Source organism: Schistocerca nitens, chromosome 2 (genome assembly GCF_023898315.1).
Source record: "Schistocerca nitens isolate TAMUIC-IGC-003100 chromosome 2, iqSchNite1.1, whole genome shotgun sequence".
Taxonomy (NCBI): Eukaryota; Metazoa; Arthropoda; class Insecta; order Orthoptera; family Acrididae; genus Schistocerca; species Schistocerca nitens.
Window position 1 is genome coordinate 889,722,817 of NC_064615.1, and position 25,639 is coordinate 889,748,455.

Here is a 25,639-nt window from a genome sequence, read left to right on the forward strand (position 1 = left end):
GCCCACAAAATTTTACTGCACTTACCTTTTACTTATTGTGCATGGTCTCCTTCAAACTACTCTCTTCCTCAATTGATACACCACTCCCAATGCCGTTTTCACTTCCGGAATCAGTCTTGATATGGCTCTTGCTGGACTGCGCGAAGCGCCGTCTGTGAATTTTCTTTAATCTTGTCTATCATTGCAAATCTCCATTCTTTCAATGGGGTTATCAACTTTAGAAATAAAAAAAGGCTGCAGAGAAAAGGTCTGGAGAGAATGAAGGATGAGGCAGCACAGTGATTTTGTTTTTTGTGCAATAGTCACGCACCAACAGGGAGGAACGTGTGGGTGCGTTATTGTTATGTAAAGTCATGAATTGTGTCACCGCATTTCAGGCCATTTACTTCTCACATTTTCTCACAGGCATTACAACCCATCCCTATGGTACCAGTGATTAACAACTTGTCCCTGTCACACGAATTCATGATGTACTAACCCTTCAAAGTCAAACAAAACTATCAGCATGACTTTGACATTTGACCTGACCTGATGAGCTTTTTTTGGTCTTGGAGAACCTTTCCTGAGCCATTGTGGTGCTTGAACTTTGGTCTCAACACATTAACTGTAGGTCCACATCGTATTACCAGTTATGATTCTTTTAAGGAACTTATCAATGTCATTTGCATGATCCAAAAGCTCTTCACAGATTGTGAAGTGAAGGTCTTTCTGGTCTTGACTCATGAGCAGTGAAATGAACTTGGTGGCAGCACGATGCGTTTCAAGATGCTGTGTCAGGATTTCATGATATGATCCAATTGAAATGTTACATTCTTCTGCAATCTCTCTGATAGTCAATCTTCAATTGGCACCCACAATTTCATTGATGTTCCTCACATGAGCATCATTGGTAGACATCGAAGGGCGTCCTGAATGAGGGTCACCTTTAACTTCCGTCCCGCCATCTTTTAACTACGTGAACCATTTGTAGCACCAAGTATGGCATAAGCACACATCACCATAGGCTTCCTGCATCATTTATTATGTTTCTGTAAGGGTTTTCTTGAGTTTCACGCAAAATTTAATGCAGTTGAATTGCTCCTCTAACTCTGCCATCTCGAAATTCATAAACTTTGCGATACAATTTTCTAGTCAATACAGCACTAAACAATAACTAATAACAGACACAATACACATTAAACACAGATGTGTGCAGGGATGCCAACTGAATTTTGCTCCTACACAACATTGGCGCAAAATTACAAATGTTCCAGAATTTTTTGAACAGACCTCGTATACGACACAAAAATGTGTAACCACATTTTCTGTTCCATCCTACAGTCCATGGTATGCACTAAACAGTTTGTGCTCTCTACAGTCAAAAACAGTATCTTTATGGCATGCACAAGCTTGCCGGTCTGCAAATCAAAGTTGTATATTTAATGAGTCGAAACACAGTTCCTGCAAATGAGCAACATGACACGTAAAGTAACTAGTTGCTTAATCATGGTACACATTTAGTACTCTCCAAACACTGACATTTTTCACTAGTCACAAAAACAATGTGTAGCAGTAGCGGCACAACGATCAACTCCAGTCTCTTCTTATCACTCCTAACTCTTTGTTGATGCCTTCTACTTCTACTTTTCATATGATTCCGCTTCACATAACATTTTCAAAAATTCTGATCATAGTGATTAACAGCTTTATACAAAATCACAATTTCATATTGTGTCCACAGAAAATGAACTCAAATAATACATTAACAGATAAGAAAGTATACAACATCAGAACAATTGAAAATGGCTATCAGATTCTTAACAACTACATTATGGAAACAGAAACATAATTATACAAAGAATTATATTTACAAAACTCATTCTGAAATAACCTTTTTTGTGTATGAGAAAAATAAAGCAGGAAAGAAGTAAAAGAAAATATTGTAAAATACAAAAAAAATTGTATATCTGCCTGTAATGTTATCTTCACACTATGTTCGATGTCAGCGTGCCGTAACCAGACACAGACAGCACGTGGAAACGCTTGACACTGGAGGGTGTATAAAGCATGTTGGGGTGATGCGGAAAACATTTCAGTTGCTGTCACGAAGCAGAAATGGCCCTGCGACAATCGTCCTAAGGGTCCAGGCCAGAGGAGGGAGTGTTAAGGTTTGCAGAATGTTTTGGTGGCATTCCCTGAGTGATCTCGTCATTTTGGAAGGCACAATGGATTAACAGAAGTATGCATCTACCCTTGGGGACCACATCCACCCATACATGCAGTTTGTTTTTTCCTCGGCTGGAGCCGGCCGGTGTGGCCGTGCGGTTCTAGGCGCGTCAGTCTGGAACCGCGTGGCCGCTACGGTCGCAGGTTCGAATCCTGCCTCGGGCATGGATATGTGTGATGTCCTTAGGTTAGTTAGGTTTAAGTAGTTCTAAGTTCTAGGGGACTGATGACCACAGATGTTGAGTCCCATAGTGCTCAGAGCCATTTGAACCTCGGCTGGATGGCATCTACCAGCATGACAATGCAACGAGTCACACAGCTCGCAGTGTATGTGCGTGGTTCAAAGAGCAGCAGGATGAGCTTACTGTAATCCATTGGCCACCATACTCCGTGGATTAAAACCCAATCACGAATCTGTGGGACCACGTCAATTAGGCTGTTTGCACCATGGATCCTCCACCAAGAAACCTGGCGCAGCTGTCCATGGTGCTGGAGTTACCATGGCTCCACATACCTATTGGCACCTTACAGAATCTCTCTGACACTCTTACTAGATGTCCACACTACAGAGGTGAGTGTTCAGTATTGACAGATGTTCACATTCATGTCACTGGACCATGTACTGAAACTGATTTTCAGGTCTACAATAAAACCTGTTCTATTAACTTCCTTAATTTCTTGTGATTTATCTCCACTAGAGGCAAACAGTACACCATTATCAGCAAAACGAAGGCAATTCAGATATATTCCATCTTCATTTATCCACGTTAAGAAACTGAAAACTTCCTCTAAGAACACAGAGAGTAGTTGTTCTGGGATTATGAAATCTCATAGGAGGACTCTTCTCTAAATTTTGAATTTCGCACTATTCTGAAAAACTTTAAATGCAATTTGTGACATTGATATACCTACTCATCAGTACACTAACTTATGTTGAATGAGTGCCTTGTCTGTGAAAAATTGTCAGTACAGATTTGGTTGAAAATGAGTCTAAAGCTTTTTCAAAATCTATAAATCCAACAAAAGTCAAAATTCATATTCACGGCATTGTTCTCTGGCTATGTGTGAGACTTGCAGATTGCCAATAGTGGTATATACACTTCTAAATCCAGCTTGTCCCTCTCCCTGATTGTAACTCTTTCCTCATTGCTTGGTGATAAATATTATGGAATATTTTGTACATTAAAAATAGTTGACTGATAAATCCATGTTTGTCTGCTTTTCTTCTCTCTTTTCTTGTGACAGAGTAGAAATAAACTATTGATACAGTTAAGTGGACTTGATCTTACAACTTTGGCATTGATGGATGAAGAAATGTCATTGGCAGAGAAAACACACATCAGCTTTAGCAGCTCAAAGGCTGCACCACATTACTGTTGATTAACAATGTTGGTCGCCAGCCACAGAACAGGAGAAAATCAGTTCTCTTCCGGCAGTCACTTCAAGCAGATGATCAACAGTTATACTATGCCATCATCTTTTCATTGCGACTGCAGTGGAGTCAAAATACTCTGCTGGACTCTGCTGAATATCTTGTATTGCCCTGGTGTACAGCCACTGACTCTTGTCAGCAGTGCTCAACTTCAGGCGATGTCTCAGACATTGAGAGGGAATGAGATTTTCCATGATTTTATCGTAATAATTCTGGTTAAAGTTAGTTGGCTGGTTGGAAATTCCTGTACCACACTTGTCTATAAATGAACAAGCATGATGAATTTTGAATTAGTGGAAATTTGGTTGGAAGTTAGGTAAGATCATCATCTCAATAATTAAAGTTATATTTGTTTAGTATCAATGTTACTCCAGATCACATTCTGTTGTTGTTCGGTTTGCCTGTCTCAGGTGTTCCTTTTGGGCTTGGGTGGTGATGAGAGTAGTTAAGCTGTGTCTGATGTCATCACAAGTACAGGAAAGAGACCTCCACGCTGTAACGCTGTACACTGCTCCTAGGAATATCAACGACTGAATGTCCGATGGTCATCTAAACTGATAGTTGCTTTTAATGGCACTTGTTTTATCACTTAAATGTTACACTCATTCCAAGTAAGAGTCACTGTACATAAGAGAAGAATAAATAATATGTTTCTCTTCAAGTTATTTATATTACACTGCTGCAACGTCAATGGAAAAATGGTCTTGTGTTAGCTCACTCAAATAGTTGTTTATAACTGAGTGAAGTCTATGACAAGAAATGAATCTAAAAACTTCATTTGTCATTTACTTTTATAAAAAGTTATGCACTGTGTTTTTGGTGTATTAATTTGTATTGCAGACATTTCAGGGTGGCAAGGTGGTCACATAAGACAGCTGTGTGCTTCATGATTGATACAGAGTTGCCAGTTCTCTGACTGACCTATCTTTTAAGATCTCCACAACAATGATCAAAATTCCACAGATACAGATAACGGAGAAAGGGAATAGACACATTTTAATGTTTTAGGATGCTCTCATGAAATGTCTTAGCATAGCCCATAAGCAACAGGATGTTGACACAAGAGCACAAGTGCCAGTACAGAAAGTAAGTTACAGAATACCCCAGTATTCTTGAGCAAGAAGGGATAAACTTCCCAACTGACATACTATGAGACTTTGTCATTTACTAAAGACTGAGAAGATTCAACCTTGTGCATACCATCCGTAGACAAATGCAGCACTCAAAAGAATACACAGAATACTAACACAATATCGATACCTTTATGAGGGAACTAAACAGAAAAACTTGGTTGAATGGGTCAATTTTGTCTGTCTACACCACCACACCACATTCTTTGACTAGGGTCACCCCATTTTAGATATTTTTCGAGAGGGTATGCAATATTCCCGGGATCCTATAGGAGGATCTGGCCAAAGTGCAGAATACAGTGCTTACCTAATGTAGCTCAAGGAGGGAATGTGCCAGATGCAAAAAACGGCAAGGAATTTTAGTAAGGAATATAAGGGAAGAATAAAGAATACCATGATCGCACACAAAACATCAAAATTTTTAGGACAGAAGACAGAGCATTATTATATAACAAAAGTGTGACACAAGGGTGGTTAGAAGTTAACAAGCCCCTGGAGGAACCTTTTCATGTTGTGGCGAATCAAGGACCGAATACAGAGCTCCAATCAACAAATAAAAATTTATAATGATGCATGGACACAGATGAAAGGAGTTCTTTCCACTTCAGGCATGTGAGGCTGCGATAAAATCAAGTTGATGTGTTCTGCCATACAGAGGTGAAAGAATGGGCTAATTTTTTTCTTAAATCTCATTAAGGTCACATAAAAGATTAATAGAGACTGATACTAAGTGAGCTAATTGGAAAACACACACTTCCATCTATGAATCAGTATCCATCAGCAGCCTCATAACCATACAAGTGATTATTATACATATGAAACACGGCTTCCAGTGCAGAAAGTTACAAGAAGAGAAGTATTATGATCATATGCATGTGAATTGTGATCTGGCTCATGGAAAAATCTCACAAGAAGTGCAACACCCTAAGCCAAATTCTTCCACACCACAGATCTTTGTCACAGGATCTACAGGATCGAAGATTTTGTGCTAGACATATTTCCATAGATTCACCAATTACCAAACCCCAAAAAGTTCTCACTGGGGCCAAGATTTTTGTGGCAGAAAAATCCATAGTGTGTCCTGTGGTGAGTACAATGTTCAGCTGCGGCCGACTTACTGGACTGTGAGAGGCAAGTGTGGTGCTCATGTTCAAAACACCTTTCATGTACTGTGTGTATCATCTGACCTACATAAGCTTTGTCACACTGGCAAGGAATTTTGTAGATCCCTGCCTTCTGCAGACCCAGATCGTCTTTTACCGAAACAAGAAGGGCACTAAACTCCACCGAAGGCCAGAAGATTACTTTAACTTGATGTTTCCTTAGGATCTTGTCTACTTTAGATGAAAGATTGCCGACGTACGGAAGGAACGCCCTGGATTTGAACAGCTCCTTATCTTCTTGATGTTGTGGGTGGTCATGTTTCTTCCTCTTTAGCACTGTGCTAATCTGATGTGGAGAGTAACCATTGTCTTTGAACACCAAATATAGATGTTCTAGCTCCTTTGTAAGGCAGTCTCCATCAGAAACAACATGTGACTGGTTCACCAATGTTCTGAGGATGCTGGTAGTTTGTGAAGGCTGATGGCAACGTGACACTTACAGGTAAAGGTCTTGATGTTGTGGGTGGTCACGTTTCTTCCTCCTTAGCACTGTGCTAATCTGATGGGGAGAGTAACCATTCTCTTCGAAACACTCTGCAGTCAATTTAACAGTTAAGTTTTTGTACTCCGTAACACTGTCTGTGCTCGGGAAAGGCTCGAACTCAAGCCCTACGCCAAGAACCCTGCCTCTGACTAATTTTATTAGTGCTGTTGAGGAAGTTGTTAGACCTCTTCCTAGTGATGCTGCAGAAGAAATAAGACATGAAACATGTCGTGCACTCACGAAAGCTCCACCTCAGAAGAGCTTCATTTCTGCCACAGAGATGGCCACACTACGAAAGCTACGAGAAGATCCTCAAACAGTGGTCTTACCAGTGGATAAGATAAATGCTACCATGCTGTTGCCTCGTGAGGTTTATGAATGGACAATTTACAACTTGCTGAGTGAACCAACCCCTTTTTTATGGAAGACTTTGAGGAAAGGGTACTTGATTTGACAGAACTGAGAGTCTTCTGGTGATAAATGGATGGCACACGCTCCATGGTGAAGAACAACTGTCAATTCTATTGCAATATCTGAATGCAATCCACAAGAATATCCAGTTTACGATGGAAATAGAGAAGGATGGTTGCTTATCATTTTTGGACATCTTGGTTAGTACGAGAGTGTACGGGTTATTAGGGCATTCTGTCTAACATAAGTTCACACATACAGAGCTTTACCTGTAAGTGTCGCGTTGCCATCAGCCTTCACAAACTACCAGCATCCTCAGAACATTGGTGAACCAGTCACATGTTGTTTCTGATGGAGACTGCCTTACAAAGGAGCTAGAACATCTATATTTGGTGTTCAAAGACAATGGTTACTCTCCACATCAGATTAGCACAGTGCTAAAGAGGAAGAAATATGACCACCCACAACATCAAGAAGATAAGGAGCTGTTCAAATCCAGGGCGTTCCTTCCGTATGTCGGCAATCTTTCATCTAAAGTACACAAGATCCTAAGGAAACATCAAGTTAAAGTAATCTTCTGGCCTTCGGTGGAGATTAGTGCCCTTCTTGTTTCGGTAAAAGACGATCTGGGTCTGCAGAAGGCAGGGATCTACAAAATTCCTTGCCAGTGTGACAAAGCTTATGTAGGTCAGATGATACACACAGTACATGAAAGGTGTTTTGAACATGAGCACCACACTTGCCTCTCACAGTCCAGTAAGTCGGCCGCAGTTGAACATTGTACTCACCACAGGACACACTATGGATTTTTCTGCCACAAAAATCTTGGCCCCAGTGAGAACTTTTTGGGGTTTGGTAATTGGTGAATCTATGGAAATATGTCTAGCACAAAATCTTATACATCGTGATGGCGGCTTTTAACTGGACAAGACTTGGGACCCAGTGATCTCTCTAATTTCTTCTGAGAGAAAACAGTTTATTCATAATAACACATCTGGCAACACCTGATGTCTGGTTTTAATGAAGCGATCGCACATTCTGAAAGAGAGTGGACATTTAGTTTCACCTTTATGCGCATGCATCTGCGTGCTACAGATATAACAGTGTCTGCAGAGGGCGTGGATTTCAATAGAGGACACTCCTGTGACGGCCGCCAATGCGCATGTGTTTCTGCACCAATTTTTGCTATAAAGCCGATGCCGGGAACTTGCAGTCTCTAGTGGAGGACAGTCAACTGAAGATGGATGGCTGATTGCTAGCTGAAATATTGTGGCACAAAGTCAACATCATCCAGCTACAATCCTGAAACCTCATCGAATAAAGGTGCACCAATTAAACACAAATGGATAGAAATGTCATATTAAACACATTACTACCAGCCATTACTTCATCACAGAAAAAACTGATTCAGAAGAAATAATAGCAGGTCAATTACAACAAATGGAATGGTTGCAACACGATGAAAAAGCTCGTGCCAAGCTCCAGACATCATCAACTAATACAAAAATCTAGACTATGCAAAGTACAGAGTGGCTTTGCTTCTAGTGGGAGTGCTGTAAATTATGAACTAGAAATCATACCCATACTAGAAAATCATCTTTGGCACCATTGCTACAGATGTTGCTGTTGACACTTCTTGTAGGTGTTCTGTGCTTTTACCTTTTGTAATAGTTTATGTAACATTCACTCTGTGTGAAAATAAAACATTTTTTCTCTTTATTTTCAATCCATTATTGTTTTTTTTATTCAAGGATTAAAAAACAACTGTCTTCACAGTAAAAATAGTAGACAGTAGTCGTGCGTTTGTGAGTTGTACTTGTGTGTGTGTGTGTGTGTGTGTGTGTGTGTGTGTGTGTGTGTGGTCTGCTTCTGGAGAAGCACTATTTGTTTGAAGTTTAGCAGGTGTATTCATTCTGTCTGTCAGCAACTAATAGCCTCCTCCATGTGGTGAGTAGCAATCTGTCCTGTTCATACTGTTCACATCTAAATTAGGTTTTTAATACACAACCTACCTGAAGGTGATCTGGATCATTTGCTGCATGGCAGTTCAACGTACAGCTATGACCACAAAGTAGCCTGTCTTCACAAGGAAATGAACACTTCACATTTTTAACATCTTGAAAGCAAAGTTTCTTTGCTGTGTGTTTACATGGTACCAATACAGCTTCCACTACTTCCTTGCAATGATACTTGGTAATATCAACGTGACAAGCTATTGTTATTATATGTTGACATGGAAGCACCTTCTCCACAGATGTTTCACAGTTTCCACAGTCTTCGTAACATTTTTTAAGGCACTTGTGACCCAATGGACACTGTTTTGGAACCCTGAATAATAAATGGAAAGATTTTAAAATTTCATTAAATAATAATAATAATCTATGTTAGCAGTATTTTTGAAAATCTACAATAAGTGGATGAACACATAATGTAACCACATCACCAGCATTCAAGTGCTTGGCATGTTTCACCTTATAAAAAAAGTGTAAACTTACATATAACTGACGTACAACAAGTTTCAAAATTATTGAAAACAAGGAAGAAAATGTACTTGATAAATCTTTTTCAATGAATAATAAAAATATATTTTATGGTCCCAGGAATCAACCTGGGAAGAAGTCTCGGCTCTGTTAAACGGGAGTGAAATGCATAGTTGGCACATTCATGTAGGAGTAAGAAAAATATCACCTACCTGTCACCATCAACATCAATTCTCTCCACACGGTAGCTGAGACAACATTAGATGTTTTCACGAAACACATTTTGATAATGGCACCATAAGAGAAAGCATTCATAGATCAAAATGTGATGAAATCACGGGACTACAGGATCTATAAAGCATAACCGGATCAGACAGTGATGAAGAATGTACCTCATTAAGGGGATCATCATCAACAACACAATAGCAAACTTTAGTCTCCTTCTCATCTATGCCCATGCTCCCATCAATAGCTCGATAGCAGGAATAAGGAGGATATTGAAAAAGTATGGTACCTCTAGAGAGAAGTAGAAGAAACAATAGATATTGTTCTTGAACATCATACAACTATCACAGTGAGGGACTTCAATGGTCTGACTGGGAAGGAGAGAAGACTCAAGAACACAGTCGCAGAGTTCACAACCAAAAAGAAGACCAACATGAATGGAGAGCAACTCACTGACTGCTGAAGAAACTAGAAATATGACCAAAAATCTGCACCACTCAACCACCTTCCCAGGAAAGCTAAGACATGACAATCCCCCATTAGTCCAGATCCACTTGTATCATGTTACTTTAACAGGAAAAGAAATGAGGAAATGCTCAATGTGAAGGTATTGGAAAGTACTACCACTGATTCAGACAAGAATCTGCCACTGACCAAAGCAAATTTCATTCCACTCTCAAACTACTAAAATAACAGCTGCCATAAACCACGAGTACTGTATTCAAACCAGCTCATTTCCAGGACAACAATAATTTCACTGATGCCCCAATTAACAACAAGGATAAAAAATACAGAAGGCCACGACTGATGCTTCCATCCCACAGACCGAGAAGAACATTTATGGTCGACAACAGCATGTATCAAAGTGACTGCTAATTACAGAAGCATCCAAACAACTGGGAAAGTCACACCCAATATTACAAGAAACACTATGAGACAACACAACAAAGATGTTTTCGACCAACTGGAAACAAACTTCGAGACAAATGATGCAAGATATCTTTACCAAACTATCAACTCACAGGCCAGACCTTTCACCTCTGGAGACCAAATGGTAAACTGAAACTTACTAATCAGGACTGAATGGCTGATCTAGCTGAAAATTTCGACACACTCTTCAATTCAGATGAACCTGAGGAGAAACTACACTTTGAACCTATGATTGTTAATAACTTAGATAGTCTCCCTCCCACGAACTAAAGTGGAGGTCCAGACAATTATTTTCAAACTCTAACATAACAGAGCAGCAGGGTGACATGGTATCACAGTGGAGCTGTGGAAAGGCGCAGATAAGGAGACAACCCACACTATTCCTGGCATCATAGCCAAGATCTGGGAGTGACAAGATTAGAGCGTTAATAAGACTCTGACACAGGAAAGTATCAAGCCAGATTCACGAAATCAAGATCATGTGCTGAATAGGTGTCAAACCTCAAAACCACCCCTAATATACGAGTTACATAGCAATCTTTTCTAGATTGCATGTGGAATGAATCAAATTATACACTAAGAGGCAGAAGCAGCCACTGCAATATATCAACAACAAAGTAAACTAGAATAAATCTAGTTGCACAGACAATTATGGGAATTACTTCTAAATTACTTTACATGTGCTTATTAGGGGCGGGGAAAGTTACTTTGAAAAAAGTCATTGATGCTTCTGTTTACCCTAATAAGCTGCTGCTTTTGCCTAATAGTTTAAACAAAATATTTACTTTGCACAGACAGCATAGATATAATGGCAAAGTCAAGATCAGTTTAATACAAAGCTTATAGCTACACAGGAATTATGTCCCCAAGTTCAAATATTTCCAAAAATTATAGCTGGAGTTGTTAAAGAGGTATCTGTTTACTACTGGCAACACACTATAGACCATGCATGGCAACCAGCTGCCTGCAACCAAGATATGACACAATATTAGTTTCAATACAGCCCTCAGAAGAAATTCAAGAGAGAGTCAAGTTCTTGTATTGAATTCCGTGTGGGTCACATTTTCAGATATTCGCCATTCTGTTGTTCACGTTTTTCCAGTGCAGCTTTTGTATATTACAGCTGATAAATGCTAAGTTCAAGCAATTATGACTTTTAAACTTCTTAAAATGGACAAAGAAATGGTGGTTTAATGTATTTACAATTACAGATACAACTCATGCCTATCAAGATCAATCATCAAATGTATTTTCAGACAAATATTTAAAAAGTGCCTGCTAGTGGTGTCTGTGGATATCAACACACTAAAATTCAAACACTCCAATGACCTGGTTGGTTAGGTTTGGTTGTTTGGGGAAGGAGAACAGACAGCGATGTCATCGGTCTCATCAGATTAAGGAAGGACGAGGAAAGAAGTCGGCCGTGCCCTTTCACATGAACCATCCCGGCATTTGTGTGGAGCGATTTAGGGAAATCACAGAAAACCTAAATCAGGATGGCCGGACGCGGGATTGAACCGTCGTCCTCCAATGACCTGCCTGAGGCCAAAACTCGCAAAGTTACTCCCAACTGACTGGGACTGCTTGACTCATTGCCATATTTCATTTTTCTATTCTTTCTCATAATAACATCATTAAATCATACTTGTCCACTGTGAATCTATTAGAGCAGTGCAACTGTTAAAATTGAAGGTAATTTATAATGATTAGCCGCAAACAGCTGCTTTTATAGGCATTTATTTTTCCATGATGCCTGGTATCCCATCTTGAGAGGTTAGCATTTACTTGTGTGTCATGAACATTTTTCTTTCCTAACGCCACCATAGCATTTTTCCAGCATTTGTTTTTCAGACGACTGTTGTAAAATGTCGTAACTAAAGAAACAATGTTCACGACACATAAATAAATGTAAATATCTGAAGATGGGGTGAATATAAAATGAATGTACATTCAAAAATACATTTTGAGTGTAATTTGTTGGCCTGGCATGTCGAGAACGTGGTGCCATTCGTATCGGTATGTTAGCCCATGATCATTAATGTTGTGAGCTCCAGTTTTGACATCATGTGCTAGGAGCACTGCTGTCGTGTCACATGGCGAGCCAGCCAACAGGTCACCAAAGGTTGTCCATGCCTGTTGTAGACACCTGCAGAGCATAAAACTCAATTTTGAACCCCAGATACGGATGTAGTAATATGCATGCGACATCGTGTACCTAATATGTTCCAAACTGCCGCACATAAAAACGGGATCTTTCAATGCTCAAACCATAGGTTCTATTGGTAATAAAAAGGTAGGGCCAAGTGTATCAGATAGCCCTTGGGCTAGGTAACATTTATATACCCAATAGAAGGATCACCTTAGTGTCACTGTTCTACAATACAGGGTCAAAGTATGAATATTACGCACTTCCTCCTTCTCAGGCAGATGGAGCAAATCGGTCGGCTCTTTTTGCATTTGATGTAGTCTATGGTGTGCTTGATGGGAATTATGTAGGCACCATTAGTTCCTGGGTGATTCGATGGAAAACCCCAAAGAAGTGATTTTTTGCCATATTTTTGCTGTCTCCCCCAAACCAAAGACGAGCTGAGGATTCCAAGACAGCTACGCACAACAAATGGTCGAAAATTTTATGATAATACACTCCTGGAAATTGAAATAAGAACACCGTGAATTCATTGTCCCAGGAAGGGGAAACTTTATTGACACATTCCTGGGGTCAGATACATCACATGATCACACTGACAGAACCACAGGCACATAGACACAGGCAACAGAGCATGCACAATGTCGGCACTAGTACAGTGTATATCCACCTTTCGCAGCAATGCAGGCTGCTATTCTCCCATGGAGACGATCGTAGAGATGCTGGATGTAGTCCTGTGCAACGGCTTGCCATGCCATTTCCACCTGGCGCCTCAGTTGGACCAGCGTTCGTGCTGGACGTGCAGACCGCATGAGACGACGCTTCATCCAGTCCCAAACATGCTCGATGGGGGACAGATCCGGAGATCTTGCTGGCCAGGGTAGTTGACTTACACCTTCTAGAGCACGTTGGGTGGCACGGGATACATGCGGACGTGCATTGTCCTGTTGGAACAGCAAGTTCCCTTGCCGGTCTAGGAATGGTAGAACGATGGGTTCGATGACGGTTTGGATGTACCGTGCACTATTCAGTGTCACCTCGACGATCACCAGTGGTGTACGGCCAGTGTAGGAGATCGCTCCCCACACCATGATGCCGGGTGTTGGCCCTGTGTGCCTCGGTCAGATGCAGTCCTGATTGTGGCGCTCACCTGCACGGCGCCAAACACGCATACGACTATCATTGGCACCAAGGCAGAAGCGACTCTCATCGCTGAAGACGACACGTCTCCATTTGTCCCTCCATTCACGCCTGTCGCGACACCACTGGAGGCGGGCTGCACGATGTTGGGGCGTGAGCGGAAGACGGCCTAACGGTGTGCGGGACCGTAGCCCAGCTTCATGGAGACGGTTGCGAATGGTCCTCGCCGATACCCCAGGAGCAACAGTGTCCCTAATTTGCTGGGAAGTGGCGGTGCGGTCCCCTACGGCACTGCGTAGGATCCTACGGTCTTGGCGTGCATCCGTGCGGTCCGGTCCCAGGTCGACGGGCACGTGCACCTTCCGCCGACCACTGGCGACAACATCGATGTACTGTGGAGACCTCACGCCCCACGTGTTGAGCAATTCGGCGGTACGTCCACCCGGCCTCCTGCATGCCCACTATACGCCCTTGCTCAAAGTCCGTCAACTGCACATACAGTTCACGTCCACGCTGTCGCGGCATGCTACCAGTGTTAAAGACTGCGATGGAGCTCCGTATGCCACGGCAAACTGGCTGACACTGACGGCGGCAGTGCACAAATGCTGCGCAGCTAGTGCCATTCGACGGCCAACACCGCGGTTCCTGGTGTGTCCGCTGTGCCGTGCGTGTGATCATTGCTTGTACAGCCCTCTCGCAGTGTCCGGAGCAAGTATGGTGGGTCTGACACACCGGTGTCAATGTGTTCTTTTTTCCATTTCCAGGAGTGTATTATGAAAATGAAAAAAGAAACCAGGTGTCGACAGATGTGAAAATTACCAAACTGTCAGTTTAATAAGTCACAGCTGCAAAATACTAACGCGAATTCTTTACAGACGAATGGAAAAACTGGTAGAAGCCAACCTCGGGGGAGATCAGTTTGGAACACGTGAGGCAATACTGACCTTACGACTTATCTTAGAAGAAAGATTAAGGAAAGGCAAACCTACGTTTCTAGCACTTGTAGATTTAGAGAAAGCTTTTGACAATGTTGACTGGAATACTCTCTTTCAAATTCTAAAGGTGGCAGGGGTAAAATACAGGGAGCAAAAGGCTATTTACAATTTGTACAGAAACCAGATGGCAGTTATAAGAATCAAGGGGCATGAAAGGGAAGCAGTGGTTGGAAAGGGAGTGAGACTGGGTTGTAGCCTCTGCCGGATGTCATTCAATCTGTATATTGAGCAAGCAGTAAAGGAAGCAAGAGAAAAATTCGGAAAAGGTATTAATATCCATGGAGAAGAAATAAAAACTTTGAGGTTCACTGATGACATTATAATTCTGTCAGACACAGCAAAGGACTTGGAAGAGCAGTTGAACGGAATGGACAGTGTCTTGAAAGAAGGATATAAGATGAACATCAACAAAAGCAAAACAAGGATAATGGAATGTAGTCGAATTAATTCGGGTGATGCTGAGGGAATTAGATTAGGAAATGACACACTTAAAGTAGTAAAGGAGTTTTGCTATTTGGGGAGCAAAATAACTGATGATGGTCGAAGTAGAGAGGATATAAAATGTAGACTGGTAATGGCAAGGAAAGTGTTTCTGAACAAGAGAACTTTGTTAACATCGAGTATAGATTTAAGTGTCAGGAAGTCGTTTCTGAAAGTATTTGTATGGAGTGTATCCATGTATGGAAGTGAAACATGGACGATAAAGAGTTTGGACAAGAAGAGAATAGAACCTTTGTAAATGTGGTGCTACAGAAGAATGCTGAAGATTAGATGGGTAGATCACATAACTAATGAGGAGGTATTGAATAGTATTGGGGAGAAGAGGAGTTTGTGGCACAACTTAACAAGAAGAAGGGACTGGTTGGTAGGACATATTCTGAGGCATCAAGGGATCACAAATTTAGCATTGGAGGGCAGCGTGGAGGGTAAAAATCTTAGAGGGAGACCAAGAGATGAATACACTAAGCAAATTCAGAAGGATGTAGGTTGCAGTAAGTACTGGGAGATGAATAAGCTTGCACAGGATAGAGTAGCATGGAGAGCTGCATCAAACCAGTCTCACGACTGAAGACCACAACAACAACATTAACAACAATTATGAAAATGATAGTTGCTACTCACCATATAGCGGAGATGCTAAGCCGCACATAGGCACAACAAAAAGACTGTCAGCGAGCAAGCATTTGGCCAAAAAGGCCTTCATCGGAAATAGACAAAACACAGGCACACTCACGCACGCATGCAAGAGGCCCCCCCCCACCCACACACACACCTCTCCTGACCACAGTCTGGCCTCAGAAGCCACAGACAGTGGTCGTGTGTGTGTGTGTGTGTGTGTGTGTGTGTGTGTGTGTGTGTGTGTGTGTGTGTATCTATTCCTTATGAAGGCCTTTCTGGCCAAAAGGTTACTTGCTGACAGTCTTTTTGTTGTGTCGATTGGTGACAAATCATCTCTGTTAGATGGTGAGCACAAACAATCCTTTTCATAATATTGTCATTACTCCACCTTAGATTTTCCACTGTTTGAAATTTTTATAATATGTTCTCAAGATCGCAATGTCAAACAACTTCAAAAATTTCGATCATATCTTTATCTATTTCCAAGATACAGAGTTTCAAATTTACCCTGCTTCTACACATAAAAGCCGGTACGAGGTTCACTGATGACATTATAATTCTGTCAGACACAGCAAAGGACTTGGAAGAGCAGTTGAACGGAATGGACAGTGTCTTGAAAGAAGGATATAAGATGAACATCAACAAAAGCAAAACAAGGATAATGGAATGTAGTCGAATTAATTCGGGTGATGCTGAGGGAATTAGATTAGGAAATGACACACTTAAAGTAGTAAAGGAGTTTTGCTATTTGGGGAGCAAAATAACTGATGATGGTCGAAGTAGAGAGGATATAAAATGTAGACTGGTAATGGCAAGGAAAGTGTTTCTGAACAAGAGAACTTTGTTAACATCGAGTATAGATTTAAGTGTCAGGAAGTCGTTTCTGAAAGTATTTGTATGGAGTGTATCCATGTATGGAAGTGAAACATGGACGATAAAGAGTTTGGACAAGAAGAGAATAGAACCTTTGTAAATGTGGTGCTACAGAAGAATGCTGAAGATTAGATGGGTAGATCACATAACTAATGAGGAGGTATTGAATAGTATTGGGGAGAAGAGGAGTTTGTGGCACAACTTAACAAGAAGAAGGGACTGGTTGGTAGGACATATTCTGAGGCATCAAGGGATCACAAATTTAGCATTGGAGGGCAGCGTGGAGGGTAAAAATCTTAGAGGGAGACCAAGAGATGAATACACTAAGCAAATTCAGAAGGATGTAGGTTGCAGTAAGTACTGGGAGATGAATAAGCTTGCACAGGATAGAGTAGCATGGAGAGCTGCATCAAACCAGTCTCACGACTGAAGACCACAACAACAACATTAACAACAATTATGAAAATGATAGTTGCTACTCACCATATAGCGGAGATGCTAAGCCGCACATAGGCACAACAAAAAGACTGTCAGCGAGCAAGCATTTGGCCAAAAAGGCCTTCATCGGAAATAGACAAAACACAGGCACACTCACGCACGCATGCAAGAGGCCCCCCCCCCACCCACACACACACCTCTCCTGACCACAGTCTGGCCTCAGAAGCCACAGACAGTGGTCGTGTGTGTGTGTGTGTGTGTGTGTGTGTGTGTGTGTGTGTGTGTGTATCTATTCCTTATGAAGGCCTTTCTGGCCAAAAGGTTACTTGCTGACAGTCTTTTTGTTGTGTCGATTGGTGACAAATCATCTCTGTTAGATGGTGAGCACAAACAATCCTTTTCATAATATTGTCATTACTCCACCTTAGATTTTCCACTGTTTGAAATTTTTATAATATGTTCTCAAGATCGCAATGTCAAACAACTTCAAAAATTTCGATCATATCTTTATCTATTTCCAAGATACAGAGTTTCAAATTTACCCTGCTTCTACACATAAAAGCCGGTATGAGGTGAAATCTAAATAATAAATAACTGCAGCAAATTGCTCAAATTTTAACAGTATATTCTCTGAACTTTTATGTAGAAGAGTCATCTCTGTGTTTTCAAAAATCTATATCCGTTATTGAGAAACGCCCCACAAAGAGACTGCCTACACTACACTTGTCCAGCCTCTTTTAGAATACTGCTGCGCGGTGTGGAATCCTTATCGGATAGGACTGACGGAGTACATCGAAAAAGTTCAAAGAAAGGCAGCACATTTTGTATTATCATGAAATATGGGAGAAAGTGTCACAGAAATTATACAGGATTTGGGTTGGACATCGTTAAAAGAAAGGCGTTTTTCATTGCGACAGAACCTTCTCCTCCGAATGCGAAAAAAATTTGTTGACGCTGACCTACATAGGAAGGAAGGATCACCATGATAAAATAAGGGAAATCAGAGCTCGTACAGAAAGATATAGGTGTGCATTCTTTCCGCGCGCTGAATGAGATTGGAATAACGATGAATCCTCTGCCAGGCACTTAAATGTGATTTTCAGAGTATCCATGTAGATATAGAAACTTGTTTTTTGGGTACCAAAAGCCAGCCGCGGAAAATAGCTGTAATTTAGACTATGTTTTCCTAAGGTCCTGATCTCTAACAACTTTGAAAATTTTCTTAGAGCGATGGACTAGTGGGTGTGAGTGAGTTACAGCTGTGGGAGTTTGAGTTGAGTTGCATGTTAAAGAAAACACGAACATGTACGCATGCTAAAATTTCTTATACATGATGAGGAAGGTAGAACAAGGCAGTTGGTATCCCACTGTCTCCCTCCTGTTCTCTCCCTCACTACTAATGTCTCATTCCTTCCTTCCTACTGCTGCTAGACTTCCCCACTGCTCACTATCCCTCTCTTCCTCATTGTCACTGTCACATACTCTGTCTCTCATTATCACTGGCTCTCACCCACTTCCACACTTGCTTTTCTCTATCCTATCCCCCCCCCCCCCCTTTTCCCATCCTTCTGCACTGTCTCCTTCACACTTTTCCTAGTCAGAGTCTTTTAAATAAACAGGAATGTAATCCCTTTTTGTGTGCTCTGATAGGAGCAGTTTTTCTGCTGATCCTCTATATGTTTATAGTATTGGATATGCAAACTGCATCCGAAATTATTCATTCATATTATTACCACAAATACCATAAAAGAGTATATAGGAGGGAAGGTAAATGCTTTGAGGGGTGGCAGTTTTAATGAATCAGAAGAAAAAAGTAATATGAACATAATGCCCTGTTCCTAATAGTTTCTGAGGACAAATGGAGGTGATAGTCAATGAAATACTGTTAATGAAATACTGTTATCTAATGTTTTGTTTAATTATGTAAATTTTCTTACAAAAGATGTTCAAAAAGTCTGTCAACTGCAACGCAATACATAAACAGATGCTGTATTGCTTATCTGAGCTCATTTGTACGGTCCTTTACTTCAGATCACACATGTAAAATAAGAGTGAAAAGTTACTCCTTTGTGAAGTGCACACTGAAATGCTCAGTAAAGGCAACACCACACAGTCTAATGTCACTTTGGTTGTATTTGCACATATTGCTGGTGAAGGACATGTGACTGATGCCTGTCATTTTCACACAGTTGTATGCTAGATACAGTTTAAGACAAGAGCATATTCATTTGAAGTTTTTTGTTCAGGATCACTAATACTATCTTTCCTCTTGATTCTCCCTCTACGTATTGGCACATAAGTATAAGAATCGCTTGGTTCCTGAAAAGGCTTGGACAAGATATTTGGTTTACAATGTTACGCAATATTTGTACTGCAAGCTTCTGAAGACTGGACTTTTTTGTAACCTCGGATGTACTGCACCAAAAAAATTATGCCATACAACAGTACTCAGTGAAAGTATCCTAGAAATCCTGTATGCTTGTCAACAGAATACGGAAGATGTCTAAGCACTGTCCTGGCTTAAGCTGTAGCCAGCACACCAGTCGGAAAATAGGTTGCACGAAGATCAATAACAGGTGCTGAATCAAGTGCACCTATCAGGAGAGAGGCCAAAGACAGACTCGCAAGTGATGTGCTGCCAATGCCCTCTCAACCACCAGTACTTAGACCGCTGCCACGGACTGGAGGGCCCAGAAAGTCACAGATAGTCAGTCACAGTCATATTTGGCCATAGTTACTATCTCAGTCACTATTCTAGTTGGTGTCTGTCAGTTCATGGCACTGGCTATGGGAGTGTAATGTTTATAGCAGGACTTCGCCAGCAATGAGGCTAATGTGGATTATTAAGGATGAGCTTGTACCACAACAACTTGCTTAGAGATAAGTAGCTTTCTGTTTTGGTAAATAAAGAACCCTGTTAATACATGTGTGCAGTTGTGTGGTAGAAAGAGGATGCCAGCCACCAAACATCATCCTCTCCTTGCTTCCAATGGTACAAAAGTCTTCAGTGTCAACGATGACACAAAACTGGTGGTGAGGATAATTCAGTGCAGAAGCAGATTTTGCTTGCTTCTCTTATGTTTTAGGCTGCAGGGGTGATCATTTTGCTAATTTGTTGTTGTGTTCTTGCCTGTATTCAAGGACGGAAGCCGCAGAAGTAACCAAATTTTTCTTTTCAGAGGCCTTGCTTGCTTTTTTGTTATAACATATTTGTGTAAACCACGGCTACTACACCCCCTGCCCTGTGCTTGGCCACAGACGACCAATGTGAAGGATCTAGCACAAATTTGTCAGTTTCAGAACCAAAAAACTGCTACTCTGCTGACGATGATACAACTACTGGCTGCAAAAGCCGCGTCGGCCGCACAACAGAGCAACAAATCAGTCCAACAAGTGCCGCCGACCAGCATACCAACATTCTGCCAATTTAATGGCAGACTTGACTCAGATCCAAGCATATTGTCAAGTTCATCGTGTTGAAGGTACTGCAAAGCTACAATACTTTCTTTCAATTGCAGGGTCCCCAGTGTTCAGGTTAATACAAAAACTATTCCTAATGGCGTCTCCCGAAGAACTCAGCTATGACGAAGTAATTGCTGCATTAACCAAGTACTATGACCAGCAAGTTCAAGTAGCTGCAGCTAGATATCAGTTCTTTCGTTTGCAGAAAAAGCCGGAATAGATGTCCCATCAGTGGTACACAGAATTAAAGGGCATGACTAGGAAGTCTAAATTTAAGTGTAGTTGTGGCAACTTTTAGAGTGATTTAATGATTAGAGATGCATTAACATTCAGTGTCTCAGATAGTTGAATATGAGACAGATCTTAAAGTACTCTGATCCATCACTTCCGTTAGTATTGCAAATCTTAGAGCAATATGACTCGGGTGCCATAACGCTCGATAAGTTTGACCAGGCCCCGATTTGTTGGGCAGATTAGCTCCTTGCTCACGACCACCCCAAGCAGCCACAACAACAAGTGCATACACAGATGCACGGACAGCCACGTAGACAGTTAAACAGACCTGTGAAGGGACTGAAGTCTTGCCCTAGATGTTTTGCTGGCCATAAAAAGACATGATTGTCCATCATGTAACACAACGTGGACAAAAGGCCATGTCCAAGCAGTTTGTTTGCAATAGCACAAACACGCCAATTTTGTCTGCATCCAGGAAAAACAGGCTCATGCGTGTGGAGTGAACATTATGTTTTCCAACTCTACAACAGGTTCTCACAAAAGTAAGATTAAGGTTGTGCCTCCTTCTTGACCTAGTGCTGTGCAACGATGTTCTAACAAACTATTTGCCACATTACGAATTGCTGGCCATTATGTGACCTTTCAGTTAGACACAGGTGTCTCAGTAACTTTGCTTAATCATGCCATGTACAAACAGTTAGGCTCACCATGCCTTTCTAAATCTAGCAAGCACCTCACTGCTTACAACGGACAGGAAATTCCAGTGCTTGGACAGTGTAGTTTGCCTGCCATTTACAAATACCACACTCGGACTGTGAATTTTACTGTGTTGAAATCATGAGACAGTGAGAACATTTTCGGTTTAGATGCCTTCATTTTGTTTGTCCTCAGCAACCAAGACAATATACTTTCCACATCGTCTTGTGACCAAAAAGACAGTGCCACTAGCTTGCTTACAGAATTTTCTGAACTGTTTTGAGAAGGCATGGGAAAAGATAATAACTTTGTAGTGTGTGTTACATTGAAAGACAATGCACAGCCTAAGTTTTTTCGGGCCTGCTCCTTTCCATTTGCTTTAAGAGACAAAGTAGCCAGTGAATTGAAAGAATTGCTCCCATTCAAGCTAGTCAATGGGCAAGGCCTCTTGTTTTGTTGACTAAGCCTTCTGGTCGCCTTCACATTTCAAAGAGTGTGACATTTTTCAAACTGAACTACAGTACTTAGCTGATGTGTAACATTTTTCAAACTGAACTACAGTTCTTACGTCATGTGATAAACAGTCAGGATGTGAACCCCATCCAATCTCATTTGCTTGCAATCCGTGACCTACCTGTTCCTCGCAATGTGTCTGGACTGCAGTCAGTACTGCAGTCTGCACAGATCGCGGCTCCATTGCATCGCTTGAGTCACAAAAATCTACCTTTGTGTAGACTAAAGGCTGTCAAAGATGCATTTCTGAAACTCAAAAATGCCTTGCTCAGTGACAGATGTTTAGCACATTTTGATTCATCCCAGACAGTAGTTTTGCAAATCAACACTTCTTCCTACGGAATTGGCACTATGCTTTCACACAGAATTGGTGCACAAGACAGACCTATTGCTTTTGCCTCAAAGTTGCTCAATCAAAATCGGTGCAATTATTCTCAAATTGAAAAAGAAGCTCTCACTATTGTGTATGGTGTGACAAAATTCCATCACTATTTGTATGGTCACCAGTTCTATTTAGTGAGAGATCACAGGCCTTTGCAGTCCTTGTTTCATCTGTCAAAGCCAGTTCCTACATGCACTGCTCAAAAATTGCAATGTTGGGTGTTGTTGCTTCAGCATATCAGTATGGAAGCATGGCAATGCAGCTGCCATATCTTGCCTTCCGACTGGCCCAGACTTTGATTTCGATGCATCTGCCACATCTTGGTGACAAATCAATGTGTAGGAATCTGAATGGCTGAAATCTTTTCTCTTGCATTACAGAAAAATCGCACAGGCCACAGAAGCAGACTCAGATCTCAAGATTTTGTTGCATTACATTTTCATGTCTTGGCCTCGTTCATTGAACATTAACCAGAACTCAGTTGTGTGCTGATATTTTGCACGTTGGTGTAACATTTCAGTTCAACAGGTTGTGACTCTAGTTCAGAATGCCAGTGGAAAATTGCATGTGCCCATTCCCAAAGTGTTGCAAAATACTGTGTTGCGATAGTTCCACCAACGACAATGGGGAACTGTTTTCACTAAACAGTTAACGCGACGCCACTGTACTCGGCAGGGCATGGATGCCCACACTGAACAGACGTCGTCATAGTGTCATGTATGCGCTGAAAACCAATATGCTCCATCACATTGCCACAAATACTTGTGTTGGACAACGGACCACAGTTCACTTCACGATTTTAAACAGTTTTGTGAAGGCAATGGCATTCGTCATTTAACAAGTTCTCTGTTTCACCCACAGTCCAACAGAGAAGCAGTATCCTTTGTACACACTTTTAAGCAACAGATAGCCAAGCTTCACACCACGCATAGACAGGAACAGGAGCTGCAACTCTTTCTCGCTTCCTGTCACTCCCACCCAAGAGACAGACCGTCACTGGTGGAACTTCTGCATGGCCACCACCATCGGACGCTGTTACACTTGCTGCATCCATCGCAGCATCCGGCACCGCCAATGGTGTGCAAGTATAGCTTTGTGGAGCACTATATTGTTCTCTTCAGGGTTTACGGCAACTGTGGGGGCTGGGAAAGAGGAGTGATCCAAGAACGCATTGGCTCTTCTATGTACACTCCTGGAAATGAAAAAAAGAACACATTGACACCGGTGTGTCAGACCCACCATACTTGCTCCGGACACTGCGAGAGGGCTGTACAAGCAATGATCACACGCACGGCACAGCGGACACACCAGGAACCGCGGTGTTGGCCGTCGAATGGCACTAGCTGCGCAGCATTTGTGCACCGCCGCCGTCAGTGTCAGCCAGTTTGCCATGGCATACGGAGCTCCATCGCAGTCTTTAACACTGGTAGCATGCCGCGACAGCGTGGACGTGAACCGTATGTGCAGTTGACGGACTTTGAGCGAGGGCGTATAGTGGGCATGCGGGAGGCCGGGTGGACGTACCGCCGAATTGCTCAAAACGTGGGGCGTGAGGTCTCCACAATACATCGATGTTGTCGCCAGTGGTCGGCGGAAGGTGCACGTGCCCGTCGACCTGGGACCGGACCGCAGCGACGCACGGATGCACGCCAAGACCGTAGGATCCTACACAGTGCCGTAGGGGACCGCACCGCCACTTCCCAGCAAATTAGGGACACTGTTGCTCCTGGGGTATCGGCGAGGACCATTCGCAACCGTCTCCATGAAGCTGGGCTACGGTCCCGCACACCGTTAGGCCGTCTTCCGCTCACGCCCCAACATCGTGCAGCTCGCCTCCAGTGGTGTCGCGACAGGCGTGAATGGAGGGACGAATGGAGACGTGTCGTCTTCAGCGATGAGAGTCGCTTCTGCCTTGGTGCCAATGATGGTCGTATGCGTGTTTGGCTCCGTGCAGGTGAGCGCCACAATCAGGACTGCATCCGACCGAGGCACACAGGGCCAACACCCGGCATCATGGTGTGGGGAGCGATCTCCTACACTGGCCGTACACCACTGGTGATTGTCGAGGGGACACTGAATAGTGCACGGTACATCCAAACCGTCATCGAACCCATCGTTCTACCATTCCTAGACCGGCAAGGGAACTTGCTGTTCCAACAGGACAATGCACGTCCGCATGTATCCCGTGCCACCCAACGTGCTCTAGAAGGTGTAAGTCAACTACCCTGGCCAGCAAGATCTCCGGATCTGTCCCCCATTGAGCATGTTTGGGACTGAATGAAGCGTCGTCTCACGCGGTCTGCATGTCCAGCACGAACGCTGGTCCAACTGAGGCGCCAGGTGGAAATGGCATGGCAAGCCGTTCCACAGGACTACATCCAGCTGCTCTACGATCGTCTCCATGGGAGAATAGCAGCCTGCATTGCTGCGAAAGGTGGATATACACTGTACTAGTGCCGACATTGTGCATGCTCTGTTGCCTGTGTCTATGTGCCTGTGGTTCTGTCAGTGTGATCATGTGATGTATCTGACCCCAGGAATGTGTCAATAAAGTTTCCCCTTCCTGGGACAATGAATTCATGGTGTTCTTATTTCAATTTCCAGGAGTGTATTTGATCGCACATCCCGATGGTTTGCAATGCCGGCACCAGAACCAAATTTAAGCCTGTCATTTGCCTCACGATTCTGCTGCTTTTCTTCCCCCAGGTTCATGACCTCACGGGACCGCGCAGCCTTCCAGCTGCCCACTGGTGCCACCAGGGCATGCCAGGAGGAGCAGGATAACGATGCACTCTCAGCCCCACTGTCCCCACTCACTAACCCCACTGGACCTGGACCCACCAACAACATCATCGATCCAGGACATGCCCTCAGGCCTGGACATGTGCCATGGCAACAGTTTTTTGGAGGATGTTCCTGTTGCCTCACAAGCCAGATGGCGGGGTACAGTTGGGAGCATGCTATCCTCCACAGTCATGGCTCCTGGCTCATCTCTACATTCAGTGTCCTGTCTCCCTCCCCGCTGTAATTAGCAGCCTCCCTACATAACAATGGTGCAGCAATTGGGGGGGGGGGGGGCAGGGGGGGGCAAAGTGCTGGTGTAAGCTCTCACCAGCGCAACGATCAGCAAATAGGTTGCACAAAGATCGATAATAGTCACTGAATCAAGTTCGCCTATCAG

The 25,639-nt window shown here is 42.6% G+C and overlaps 1 protein-coding gene across 1 annotated transcript in view; it reads right to left on the bottom strand.

The window, feature by feature from the left end:
• The window catches only part of LOC126237201 (NFX1-type zinc finger-containing protein 1-like), a 383,285-nt gene that overhangs the window by 145,724 nt on the left and 211,922 nt on the right, over positions 1–25,639 (bottom strand). Inside the window, exon 9 of the mRNA XM_049947081.1 lies at positions 8,838–9,153. Coding sequence (XP_049803038.1) covers positions 8,838–9,153 — 316 coding nt within the window. The remainder of the gene's footprint in view (positions 1–8,837; positions 9,154–25,639) is intronic.